A 13,517-nucleotide genomic window follows, 5' to 3' on the forward strand; every position below is an offset into this window, starting at 1 on the left:
TCCAATTGGAGCTCTGGCATGGGTATGCAACTAGTTTAGAATTTTATAATATTTTTAATTTCATAAAAGGTGGTTGATGATACTGATTTTTTTGCAGGGAGTGGGAGGGAGACAGAGTAGTAGTACATAGAAACTCCACGTGTGGAAACACCTTCCACCAACATAAATTTGTGGTTCCTCTGCAGTTTACTCTTATTGGAACATTGAGAGGTTAAGTGATTTGACTATGGTCACACAGAGAGTATGTGATAGACAGAATGTGAACCATTGTTTTTTTTTGACTCCAGGGTTATCCATGCCTCTATTTACTGCCATTGATAGTGAGTATATCATCAGTATTGTTGACTGTTTTTTTTATTCATTCTATATAAGCAAGCCCAAATAAATTCAACTGTCTTTAATTTGCACACAGGAAGAGTTCATCAAAAGACCATTTGATGATGATACATTTATTTCTTGAGGTTGACCCAAATTGAATAGTTAATGGGGTGAGCTGATAAAACTATAGCAGTTATATTAAATTACATTTTCAGTTTGCAAAGACAAAAACTGAATGGCTTTGACTTATACTTCAATTGAAGAACATAACAAAATATGAAAATTTTTATGGGTCATGCTGAACTACGAAAAATCTGAGGGCATTCTATTGATATCAGAGAATGGGATAATTATGTATGGAGTCAGAGTTAACTTTCTCTGCTTCTGATATAAAAGTTTAATAAAGAAGGCCTTGGAATATTTACATTTTTATACTAATTAAAAGTTAAGTCAGAATGAAAGATTGGATTTAAAATAAATTCATGTTCTTGTTGAAGTTTAGGAATTTTGCTCTTTATTATAATTTATTTATCTATATATAATTAATAAGTATAATTACATTTAAAAATGTTATTTTGGGATTAAAGTTTGCTGATATATGATTTAATGTGTTCTGGAATTTTGTAGAAGTGGAAAATGAATCCTTTGTTATATAGAATTTATACATATTCATAGTTTCTTAATTGGTTATAATGATCCTGAGATACAAGAAATAGAAATACTTTCTGAATCATTAGAGAAAGATTCAGTTATGCTTTGAATTATATAATTCAAACTTCAAAAAAATTTTAAGCCATGAATAATTTAAATACTCCTGTCAGAATACTTCATTTTGTATGAGCTTAAAATTATTAGGGTATTTATAAATTAGTACTTACTATATTTCTATTTTGGGTTACTTAATAGAAGAATAACAGTTTGAAAGAATTATTGTGCATTATTTGTCAAGAATGTGGGTTCCCTAAAATTTTAGTGGGTATATTACTCTAGCTATTCTTTTGCCTCTTTAAATTAGATCTGGCAGAACTTAGAAACCTTTGGGAGTAATTAAAATGTAACAATATCCTTAGAAATGATTCTACATGGAAAACAGGAAAAAAAGAACATTCAAATGTTCAAATGGAAGTGATTATTCAGACAATCCAAACATTCAGAGAAAGTAAATGGATATTTATTCATTGAGCAAAGTAAAATATGTTGACCCTAAATATCTTTTTTCCCCCAGAGCCTTGTACCCTCTCAGTTCCCTGCCGTAGCCCATCACTAGCCACTGTAAAATTTCAGAATATCTGAATCATTATTGTTGCTTGCCCTTTTATCATCTTAAGAGGTATAAATCAAATAAGTTTCCTGTGTTAATTTTTTGATGCTATAGAAGGACTTCAGCAAATCAAAGATCTTGGGCATGTGGTTGGAAGAGATTACTTTACTCACTTTAGCAAACTTTTGGAATTAATAATATCTGATAGAATTGTTATACACAGAATTCTTAGAAATAAAAGGAACCTTAAAATTCAATATATAGATAATATATGTAAAGCAGAAAATAATGCTTTATTTTAAAATGTGATATACAAATAATTAGATGCTATCCAAATCCTGATAATTGCATTGCCATGTTTCCTTATTAATATTACATTATTCTTTTTTTTTTAACCCTTACCTTCTGTCTTGGAATCAATACTTTGTATTGGTTCCAAGGCGAAAGAATAGTAAGGGCTAGGCAATGGGGGTTAAGTGGCTTGCCCAGGGGTCACACAGCTAGGAAGTGTCTGAGGCCAAATTTGAACCCAGGATCTCCCATCTCTAGGCCTGACTCAATCCACTGAGCCACCCAGCTGCCCCCTGTTAATATTATTCTTTATAGTAGTAAGCTACCTTATATCCTTTGTAACAGAAAAGGGACAAGTCAAGTCCAGCAGTCAAATCAATCAATAAACATTTATTAAGTGTCAAATATGTATCAGACTCTCCAGTTCTATGGGGATACAGAAAAAGTTAAAAGTCTTTGCTCTCAAGTAGCTCACAGTGGGGGAAGACAATGCTAAAACAAATTATGTACAAATAAGCTATGTAAGGGACTAATTAGAGATAATCAGCAGAGGAAAGATACTAGAATTAGTGGGCATCAGAAAAGTCTTCTCATAGAATATGGGATTTTGTCTGAGACTTGAAGGAATCAGGAGACAGAAATAAGGAGGGAAAGTATCCCAGGCAAAGACAACTGCCAGTGAAAATTCCTTGAGTCTAGAAATGTAGTGTTTTGTTCAAGGAAGAGAGAGGAAGTCATTGTCACTGGACCACAGTAAAAAAAGAGGGGCATAAAAGTATAAGAAGATTGGGGAGAGAAGGGAACAGATTGTGAAAGATTTTGAATGCCAAATGGAAATTTTTAAATTTGATTTGGGAGGTCATAGGGAGCCACAAAAGGTTATTGAATTAAGTGGTTAGATGGTCAGTTCTGTACTGTAGGAAGGTTAAGGTGACAGCTGGGATGAGGGCAGATTAGCATGAAAGAGACTTGAGGCAAGGAGACCAGAAAGTTCATTACTGAGAAGGAATAGTCAGAATTACCTAAGATTTAGCTACTGCTATAAGGGAGCAGAAAACTAGGAAAAGGATATTTTTAGGGATATTGAGTTATAAGATTGTGTTAACATGTTTTTCAATCATATCTAATTCTTTATCACCCCATGCTTCATAGCACAGGAAGAGGCCCTTCCTTCTATCCTCCACTTCCTCCCAAAGTCTGTCCAAGCTCATGTTCCCATTGTTTTCATGACTGTCTATCCAACCATCTCATTCTCTGCTGTCCCCTTTTTCTTTAAACTTTTTCAGTATCAGGGTCTTTTCCAATGAGTCCTGCCTTTTCATTATGTGGCCAGAGTATTTAAGCTTCAGCTTCAGTATTTGACCTTACAGTGAATAGTCTGAATTAATTTCTTTAAAATTGACTGATTTGATCTCCTTGCTATCTGAGGGTCTTTAAAAAATCTCCAACACCACAGTTCAAAAACTTTGATTCTGTGGCACTCAGTTTGACTTTTAGTAACTCTCGCATTCATACACCACTACTGGAAAATCCATAGCTTTGACAGTATGGATCTTTGTTTCTAGTTTTTAGTATACTGTGCCTATTCCCTATAGTTTTTCTTTCGAAGAGTCTTTTAATTTTGTGGCTGCACTTGTCATTTGAGCCCAAGAATATAAAATCTGACATTGCTTTCATTTCTTCTGAGCTTTAAGCCAACTTTTACACTTTTCTCTTTTACCCTCATCAAGAGGCTTTTTAATTCTTCACTTTCTGCCATCATAGTGGTTATGTCTACATTTTTGATGTTTCTCCTGAAAGCCTTACTTCTGGCTTTTGATTTATCCAGGCTAGCATTTTACATGATATATTCTGCAAATAAGTTAAATAATGTGACAATCATGATCAGTTCTAAAAGATGCTTCTTGGCCCACATGCAGGTTCCTCAGGAGACAAGTAAGATGATCTACTACTCCTAAGTCTTTGAGGATTTGCCACATTTTGTTGTCAGTCAAAAGCTTTAGTGTAGTCAGTGAGGCAGAAGTAGATGTTTTTCTGGAAAGCTCTTACTTTCTCCATAATTCATCGAATGTTGGCAATTTGGTCTCTAGTTCCTCTGCCTCTTTGATAACCAGCCTGCTCCCCTGGTAATTCTCAGTTCACATATTACTGAAGAGATAGCTTGCAGGATCTTAAGATAATCGTGCTGGAGTATGAAATGAACACAGCTGTTTGATAATTGGAATATTTTTTTGGCATGCACTTTGTTAGCACTGGTACAGAAACTGATATTTTCCAATCCAGTGGCTACTGTTGAGTTTTCTAGATTTGTCGGCATATTGAGTGTAGTATCACTTTAACAGTATCATCTTTTAGATTTTTCAATTTAGCTGGAATTCTATCACTTCCACTAGTCTTATTGTTAGCAGTGTTCCTAGGACTCACTTGACTTCTTTTTCTAGAATATCTGACTCTAGAAAATTAACATACCCAATAAAATAGGGTGTAATTCTGAAGGGTAAAAAAATAAGTCTAATGAAATAAAGCAGTCTAATCAATTGTTAAATATTTAATAAAAGCCAACTATGTGCCAGGAACACACATATGTAGGTTATAAACACATTTATGTTGCATTTTATATTTGTTGAAATTATATCTATATACAGATATAGATAAGGAAACTATCTCATCTGTATGTATATATAATTTCTTAAAATAATTCAACATACAAATTGTTAGCTGGAGGAAATCTCTAGTTTTTATTGTAAGCCGGAATACATGAAAATATTCTTCTGCTTGCCTTCCACACAGATATTGAGGTGTACATTTTAATTTATCAGGTCAGTCAAGAACAATACAGTTGCAAACACAATGGAGGCCTTTTATAGTTCATGTTTATATTCAGTATAAAGTTATCTGTAAATTTTATTGGCTGGATTAACTAGTTTATCAGAAAAAAACTTCAACCCATTAGGACAGCCCATAAAGCCATTAGAATTATATCTGATTTCAGATCAGCTGGATAAACAAGTACTTGTCCAATTTTTAACTAGTTATGTTCATTTTCACAGAATTTGTCTTTGCCAAGTTCTCAAAGTCTTATTCATGTATGGAAGTCAGAGCTATTTTAACACCTCTTCACCCCTTTGGGACAACTTGCCTATTGTTCCCTAATTCAGAGCACAGTGGGAGAGGAATTGACCTAGTGAAGTTCCTCTTATCAAATGGAGAGAACTAACAAAGAACTAATGATTGGTTGCTAGGGCCCATTCCACCTAGATCTAATATATTTCTTGGTATTTCGAGATAAAACTCTAAGTACTCTTTGCTTTGAAACAATGTTATAATTGAAATAATATCATTACTATTATTTTTGAGTGGCATTAGACAAGAATAAGGAACACCAGACTTGGAATCAAAAGACCAGGGTTTATTTAATATGATAGCTTCTCTCTGTACTTGGAACTAAGGCAATCATTGACCCTCATCTCTTGTTCTAAAATGAGAAAATAATACTTGTACTACCTTATATCACAAAGTTATTTGGGAGATACTTTGTTTTCCTGTTATATAAATGTGAGCATTTTTTATTAACCTTTTGTTGCAAAAATGGAGATTTAAAAGCTATGTAATTGTTTTAATATGAAAATACCAGAATCAAATGACTAAAGTTCAAAAACTGCCTTTCCCTTCTATATCCAATTCATTTTTATGGTCTTTTGTTTTCAATGCTCATTGTTTTGTTTATTGTGGTTTTATGGTCCAATTTAAAGTTGATTGAAATTTCATTTTGATTATTATATAGAATCTTGTCCATTTGCAAGTAAGGATATTCTATAAATTTGCAGCTTCCTACTTCATATGAAGTTGAAATTTTAGTTGAAAGTTTAGGTTGTCATCTAGTCCTGCCTTTTACTCAAAACAGTGAGGAAAAAAATTTTCTTGCAATATAGCTAAAAATATTTATTTAGTACCTACTTAAATGTGTTAATGTGTTCATTGATGGGAGCTCAAATCTAAACCAGATAGCTAATTTTAGGAATTTTTTTTGTCCTTATTTTGAGGTGACATCTGCTTCCCTGTGATTTCAATTCATATTAGTTAATAGTTCTATCCTCTAGAATTAGAATAAGTATAATTGCTCTATCATAGCTCTTCAAATATTTTAAGGAAGCTACTAACTTTCCTTCCCCTTCCTGCCCATGCTTTCTTTTCTTTGGGTTAAACTAATATGTTCAGTTTCTCTGTGTGTAATGCCACATTCAGATCCTAATTCTATCCTCATAGTCCTCGGAATGCACTACATTTTGTCCTTCTGAAACTTGGAGTTATACATAATAATCTAGATATTGTTTGTAAATCTTTCTTGTTGTGGTTACAGTGCTTCTGTTACTACTGTTTAAATATTCATTTGTTTTTTTGTTAAATGTTTTGTCATTTGTCTCTATGCAAGGAGTTTATAGTTGGCTTGACATCTTTTCCATGAGTGTTTGCCTACTAAGATACCGCCTCTTTTCTTCTTTTACATTTTTTTTTGCCTGAATGCAGAGTTTCAATTTATTTTTGTTAAATTTCATTCTTTTTATTTTGATTTATTGTTCCAGGCTACCAGCAACTTCAGGTTATTGTTAAATTTAATAAGCATACTTTTATTGCATCCTCATAATTGATAAAAATGCTGAACACTATAGAATAAACAGCCCAATCATAGGCCTCTACTAAAGACACTTTACATTGATTAATCTAAATCGAGTCATATGACTCACATGTCTGTTTTCTACAAGATAGCATGAGACTTACTAGAATGAGCACAGGATTTAGAGTCAGAAAACTTGTGTTCAGGGCCTCTCTCTTATTTATTAGTTGTGTAACTTTGATTAAATCACTTGGCTTCTTTGAGATTCCTTTTTTTTTTCTCCATGTGTAAAAACAAAGAGATTGGATGTGAAATGACCATTAGGTCTTTGCAGCTCTAAATTTATGACTGTAATCCAGATTTAAATGAATACTTAGTGTGACTGGTATTTATCTGGTCCAACAATCTAGCAATTGTAACAAAAAGGAAATGAGGTTAGTTTGGCATGATTTCTTAGTGAATCTTGTGGTTGTTAATAATTGTTTTTAGAGTGCTCACAAATAATCTGTTTAATGTACAGTCCAAGTATACTCTTAAATTTGTCAGGGACTGGCATCAAATTCACTTATTTAGCGTCCTCATTCCATAGTTTTAATCCTTTTTTTGAAAATTTAACATTTGCTAGTCTGACACCTTTTCCTTTTTCTGTGGTTCCTTGCACATCATAGACATAGGATTTAATCATATGTCTAGCCTTCTCTAATTGTAATGGTAAAATGTAGTTTTAAAAAATCTCTTCACAGAAATACACCATTCTTTATAGGATTTTTTGTTTGACTTGAGGACATCTACATTTTTCAATAACAATGGGTGTCCCCCAAGGCTGAGTCATGACTCTTTTACTGATTCAATTATTATCTCTGCAGATGATTCTTAGATATATTTATCCAGCCCTAACCTCTTTCCTGATCACTTGTCTCACACTGACTACCTATTGAGCATCTCACATTAAATGTCCTGTAGACATCTTAAACTCCGCTTGTCTAAATCTGAGCTCATTCTCTTTCCCCCAAAAAACTTCTTCCTAGCTTTCCTATTACTATCGAAGACATCACCAACCTCCCAGGCACCCAGGGTGCAACCCCATCCTCCTCACTCTCAAACTATATAGCCCACTTCCCATATGCAGTCAATAGTTGGGAATCCTCCCAATGCTACCTTTGTGATGTCTCTCATAAACCCCCTTCCCTTCTGATATTACCACACCATGTGAGTACAGGTCCTCTTCATCTAATGTCTGTGCTATTGCAGTCACCTTCTGTCCATCTCCTTACCCCATGACTTTCCCAGGCCATCTTCTCAGCTGTCAGTCATCCTCCTAAAGGGCAAGACACTCCAGTGTCTCCTTGTCAACCCCCAGATAAAATATCAAGCCTCTATTTGTATTCAAAGCTCTTTATAACCCAACACCTTCCTGCTCTTCCGGTGTTAAACCTTACTTCCCCCACATAGTCTGTGATCCAGAAACACTGACTTCCTTATTTACAGGACATGATCCTCCCCATATCTCAAACCAGTGCATTTTCACTGTCTTTCCTTCAAGCCCCAGTTAAAATCCCAATTTCTACAAGAAGCTTCTCAGTCTTTACTTTCATGCTAGTGCCTTTACTTGTACTTATCTTCCTTCATAGATCCTTTTTGCTTGCACAAGGTTGTTTGCATGTTGTCTTCCTTTTGGATTGTGAACTTTTTGAGAGCAACAACTTTTTTCTTTTTGCTCATCTTTTTTGTCTCCTCAGTGTTTTGCATAGTATGTGACACATATTGTATCTGTCAAATACAGAAATGTGTTTTGACCTGTATAAAACAAGCATAATTTGGATGGGCAAAAGGGAGTTGCGTTGGTTTATCTTATTTACATTTAAAAAAAAACACAAATTTTTGTTACTTTTGCCCTCAAGGAAAGCAACTAAGGAAAGTGAGAGTATATAACAACAGTAATTACAATAACAAATAGTGCTTTATACTTATTTACTTATAAATAGTTATAAAATATATCAGTATTATTTTATCCTCACAACTCTAGTAGGTAGGCACTATTATTATCCCTATTTTGCAATTGAGGGAACTGAGGCAAACAGGTTTAAGTGATGTGCCCAGAATCACATAGCTAGTAATTTCCTGGGGCTGAATTTGAAGGATATTTAACTCTAGGCCCAGAACTCTATCCCCTGGGCCACCTACTAAATGATAGTCCATTTCCCACTCTGGAATCATTCTGAGGGATAGAATCTTCAAAAGGCATCTGTACTCAACATTTGTAGAATTTTATTTCTCCTTCAAATTTAAGTATTTTAAAATTTTGAGCTTTTTCCTTACAGCATATTTTCAATTCTTAATGTTTTTCTTTTATTCACAGATTGTTATAAGTATAGGCCTCATGTTTTATGTAGTACATCGAGCTCAAGTGGAATTGAATGCAGCAATTGTAGCATGTGAAATGGAACTGAAAACCTCTTTTGTTAAAGGCAATAAACCAAACACCAGTGGCTCTTCATTCTTCAGCAAGAAGACCCTAGCATTTTCTGGAGGTGGAATCAATATTGTATGAGCCTAGTTAAAAAAAAAATGTATATAATTGTTAAGAACCTGATGTGTTGCTAGATTCCTATAAATCACTTCAGTAGTGGGCAGCCAGGTTAGAAATTAAAATTCAAGTTGTATTATGGCACAACCAACTGACCAGTTCTTAAATTGCACAATGGCTTTTTGTTTTGTTTTAAAGTGAGGACCATTAAAGGGTAAAGAGTTTAAATGTAGATGTAATTTTGACTGCACCTTTTTACCATATATTATGCCTGTTATGGCTGGTAGGTCTGCACTTTAGTGACTTTATTTTTAAATTTATTTTATTTTCTGTGTACCTTTTAAATGGAAAAATAGCCTAATATTTTTCTTCATAACATTTTTATTTATAAGTCTGTGAATAGTTGTATGTATCTTTCTTATTGATAAAGAACCACAAAAGTATGCAATTTAATGTACAATATTCTTGAATGTCCTTTGCTTTGGAAATATTTCTGAAACTGATAAACAGTATTTTATATATTATGGGACCATTTGGCTTCCTTTTCCCTTTTTATTTTAAAAAACAAACATTAACTTTTGGTTGAATGTATTTTTGTATATCATCAGATCATTGCAGGGCCATTTATGCATATTCACACAAGCTTATATCCTACATTGTGGGACTGAAGTGCTCTTAAGATATCTTTTTTATTTATACTGTGTAATATGCAAAGCAAAAGGAAAGCTATAGAATAGTTGATGGACTGTGTGACTTCTATTAAGGTTGGTTTAGAATTGAAACACATCATCTAATTTTATTACAGTGACATATTACCCTCACAAGTTCTTTCATAAAAGGGCTGTTACATTGCAATTCTACTTTAAAAAAAAAAAAAAACTTAAAAAAATTTTTTTTTCTTTTTAGTTTTAAAATACATTTAATTAGGCTTTCAAAAGAAGGAAGATATTTCTCTCTTTAAAAACGCTGGAATTACCAATACTACAAATATAACACAGGTGGCCTTTTTTTAAAAAAAAGCAATGCCTTTTTTCTTGTAAAATTAAGCTTTAAATAAATAAACTTTATAGTTTATTCAAATATATTTTCCCCAGATTTCAGCTTTAAAAAATTAACTATATTACTAAGTTACATGTCCAAATTTGGGGACCTTTTCCTCTTTAAAGAACAGGTTTTGTGTTGTTTTGGTAAGACTCAGGAATTCCGAAATGTGAAATTGGAATAAACATAGGGTCTTGGTTCTTCATTATGTAGCATGAATTTAGCATATTCTGTGTATAGCACTTATGAGCATAGGTACAATATATTGTTTTTAGACTTGTTTTTATGAAGTGAATATGCATTCTTACCCATTTTATCACCTTACATTTTAACTTGATTTTGAATTTATAATTTGCTGTTTACAAAGCGATTGTATATTATGTGTTAACTTAAAATTATGGTTTATATTAGTTGCTGTGATGGATCAGCAATCTTTTTACAGTGCCTCCTTCTATTTTGGCCTTTAGGGCCAAAATTTTGCCACTGATTTTAAACATACATTCTAAAAGTTATTTGAGGCAGAAGGTTCTAATGAGGATACATTTAATAATTTTTTGACACTTTTTCATTTTACAAGTTCAGTTTTGTTTAATGGTTCATATGGTGTGTAGCTCTCCCATTTTGAGTGTTATGATCTTGGAAACAACTGGATAGCGCTAATAGTGAAATTAAGACAATCAGTACAAATGCTTGAAAGGAATACAAAGTATAGAACTGGCTTCCAATTTTTCTTTTCCTTATTCTTGGATCACTATTAGATGAAAAAGTTAAAGTACTCTTATTATTTGCTACAAAATCATTTAGTAAAAAGTGATTTTATTTTAACTATCATGAGTGATATTATATCCTGAATTATGCCCTAGTTTGACTAAGCTGGTAATAGATTTAACCATTTTTTGTTGTTGTTGATCAATTTCTTTAAATACAAAAAGTATGATTACATTAATTGTTTACATTGCTAATTGTTTAAAAATTCATGAATATGTATTTTAAGTGCATTTATTTACACAGCATTTTGTAACTTGAATAACTTCAAGTTTTTGGTAGTTTGAAATGAGTTCTTCCAGTTGCATTTTGGTTGGAACTTGTAATACTTGTGTACAGTTTAAAGAGTAATGTACATTTTAAAAGATTTTTTCTGTATCCTGCCAATCATAATTTTATATAATAAATTCATTCCGATTCCTTAAAGAAAAAATAGTTTGGATTGAATGTTCTTAAAATCTTGAAATATCAGGGATTTATCTTTCACTTCATTATTTTGATGCTCTGCATAAATCATAACCCCTTATTTTATTTTGATGAAAATGTAAGATTTTTTTCAGGTTCCATAGAACATAGTTATATTCAGATAATAAGTCAGGGGTTCACTACATCAGTGTCCCTGGTTTCAGCCCACAGCAGCAGGAGCAGCTTTCTTTTATATTATGTTATATTATATTATATTATGTTATGTTATGTTATATTCCTTTTAGTAACTATTATTGCCTTCTGAATTGGTATTTGTATATTTACAAAACTCAGGGCTTTTGGGGCTTTCCCCAAGTGTTTGTTTCATTTTGTACATATATTGAATAATATGTCTAAACAGGAAGGAAAAAACCTGAAGCTTTTGGGTTATGTATCTTTAAAAGAATGCTATCAGGTCCTTTTATAGATAAATACCATAAGTTAATATATCCCTCTTCTATGAGTTCCATCAATGCATATAACTTAGTAGGTAAATCTTAGAGTGGGCTAAACCCAGAGCGTTTAGGTAACATGACCATGGATACAAAGCTAATGTCAGATGTGACACTTGAATCTGGATCTCCCTGTTTCCCAATCTAGTACTCTATCTACTATAACACATGGTCTCTAGATATCAATATCATATAACTTGTTTTTCCTTCAGTTATCTTTCCAAACTTTCCATGCCTTTTCCTACCATTATTGTTGATTGCTTTATTCATTTTCTCTGTCATACTCATTAAAAGAATTCTTTCTTACAGACTCATAGAAAGATTAAAAAAAAAAAGTAAATTAGGTCCAAAAATCTATAGTCTCATAGTCTAAGAAGTTGTTTTTACAAATCAGTTGTCTGTCCCATCTACTCCTTTCTCACAGTTCCTGATTGCTATTCTTTCTTGTTTTGGAAATTCATAAGGGTTGTTATGAGAATCAAATGAGATAATATTTGTAAAGAACTTCATAAACATCGACGTACAATGTAAATGTTGGTTGTTGTTAGTGCTTATCCTTGTTTCTGTCCCAGTCCATGTGGCATCTGTCATTTCTCGGCCACCCAAACAGGGAGATGGTGAGGGTAAAAATAGTGTGTATCTTAAAAACAGTGGCACTGACCCTGGGTTATTGGCCTGGGTAATAACAACTGCCAGGGCCCTGTGTGTCTCACAGAGGCACCTGGCATATCATTATGTGGCATACATGCTGGAAATTGCTGATATCTTTTATGTCATCAGTTTATTGAAAACAATGTTAATAGCCATTTAGTTTATTGTAATATTAGGTAGTATAGAAACCTTAAGATATATATTATATTCAGATATGATTGGGGGAGGGAGCTTATTCCAAGGCCATCACTTTCTTCCTATAATTTCCTCCTATGTGGTCTGAAAAGAGGAGTCTTTAAAAATCTCATAAGATAAAAATAGTAGAAGTCTTGCTTTACTGACAAAATGCTAAAAAAAAAATTTAAGCATAAAATCTCTGAACAACTCTTATAAGTAGAGAAGTCAGTTAAAGTTTTTGATTGTTCATTAGTAGATGTGGAAAAAAAATGAGACCATTGTCATTGATTTCTTTCTTGTAACCATGGCATGGATATATAGTCAATTTGAAGTCAACTATTTATATCTCACTTAGTTTTTGTTTATGAAGAAATAATATAAATTAATGAACACATTCTCTTCTATTCATAGGATTGTTTACTAAGTAAAAGCAGTTTTTATAAAAAATATCATAATAGGTGAGACGGAAGGGAAAGATTTAATGGAGGATATACTGGGCCAGAAAGAAAAAGTAATCTTTGGACAGTAGAATTATACAAATACTGATGTGCTTAGAGTTAGAGTAGCATGTTATTTTAATACATTCTGTGACAAAAATAGTGATCAAACTATCACTTAATGTTTTAAATTGAATTCAAGGAAGATAAAAGAAACCTTTTTATCTCTATACTATCTGTAAATCTACATTGATTGAAATTGGTTTGGATTATACATCATCCTGCTTAAACTGTAACTTAAATTTTCCTTCTGACTAATTTTTTGTCTGGTTTTTCCATCTACTTTGCATAGGGAATTCTCATAATCAGATCTCTGCCCAAAGCAAACATAAATAAAACTTTTCACTTGAGTACTATCCAGTTGACTTAAGAAGCAATTCTGATCATGTTTCACGGTTCTGTATTCAACAACTGCAAAGACTCCATCTGAGTGAGGCAAGTCTCTCTGTTGAGTCAA

General features: G+C 32.7%; 1 protein-coding gene across 4 annotated transcripts in view; it reads left to right on the forward strand.

The window, feature by feature from the left end:
- The window catches only part of TMEM64 (transmembrane protein 64), a 100,563-nt gene that overhangs the window by 17,481 nt on the left and 69,565 nt on the right, over positions 1-13,517 (forward strand). For 2 of the 4 annotated variants that reach the window (XM_001379159.5, XM_016431814.2), the window contains one exon: positions 8,845-11,251. The exons of 1 other annotated variant lie outside the window; for it this stretch is intronic. In XM_001379159.5, coding sequence (XP_001379196.2) covers positions 8,845-9,036 — 192 coding nt within the window. In that variant the 3' untranslated portion in view covers positions 9,037-11,251. Of the gene's footprint in view, positions 1-287; positions 787-8,844; positions 11,252-13,517 lie in introns of those variants that run through there. One more of the 4 variants, XM_016431813.2, reaches the window with a different exon arrangement.

The sequence above is a fragment of the Monodelphis domestica genome, chromosome 3 (assembly GCF_027887165.1).
Source record: "Monodelphis domestica isolate mMonDom1 chromosome 3, mMonDom1.pri, whole genome shotgun sequence".
Lineage (NCBI taxonomy): Eukaryota > Metazoa > Chordata > Mammalia > Didelphimorphia > Didelphidae > Monodelphis > Monodelphis domestica.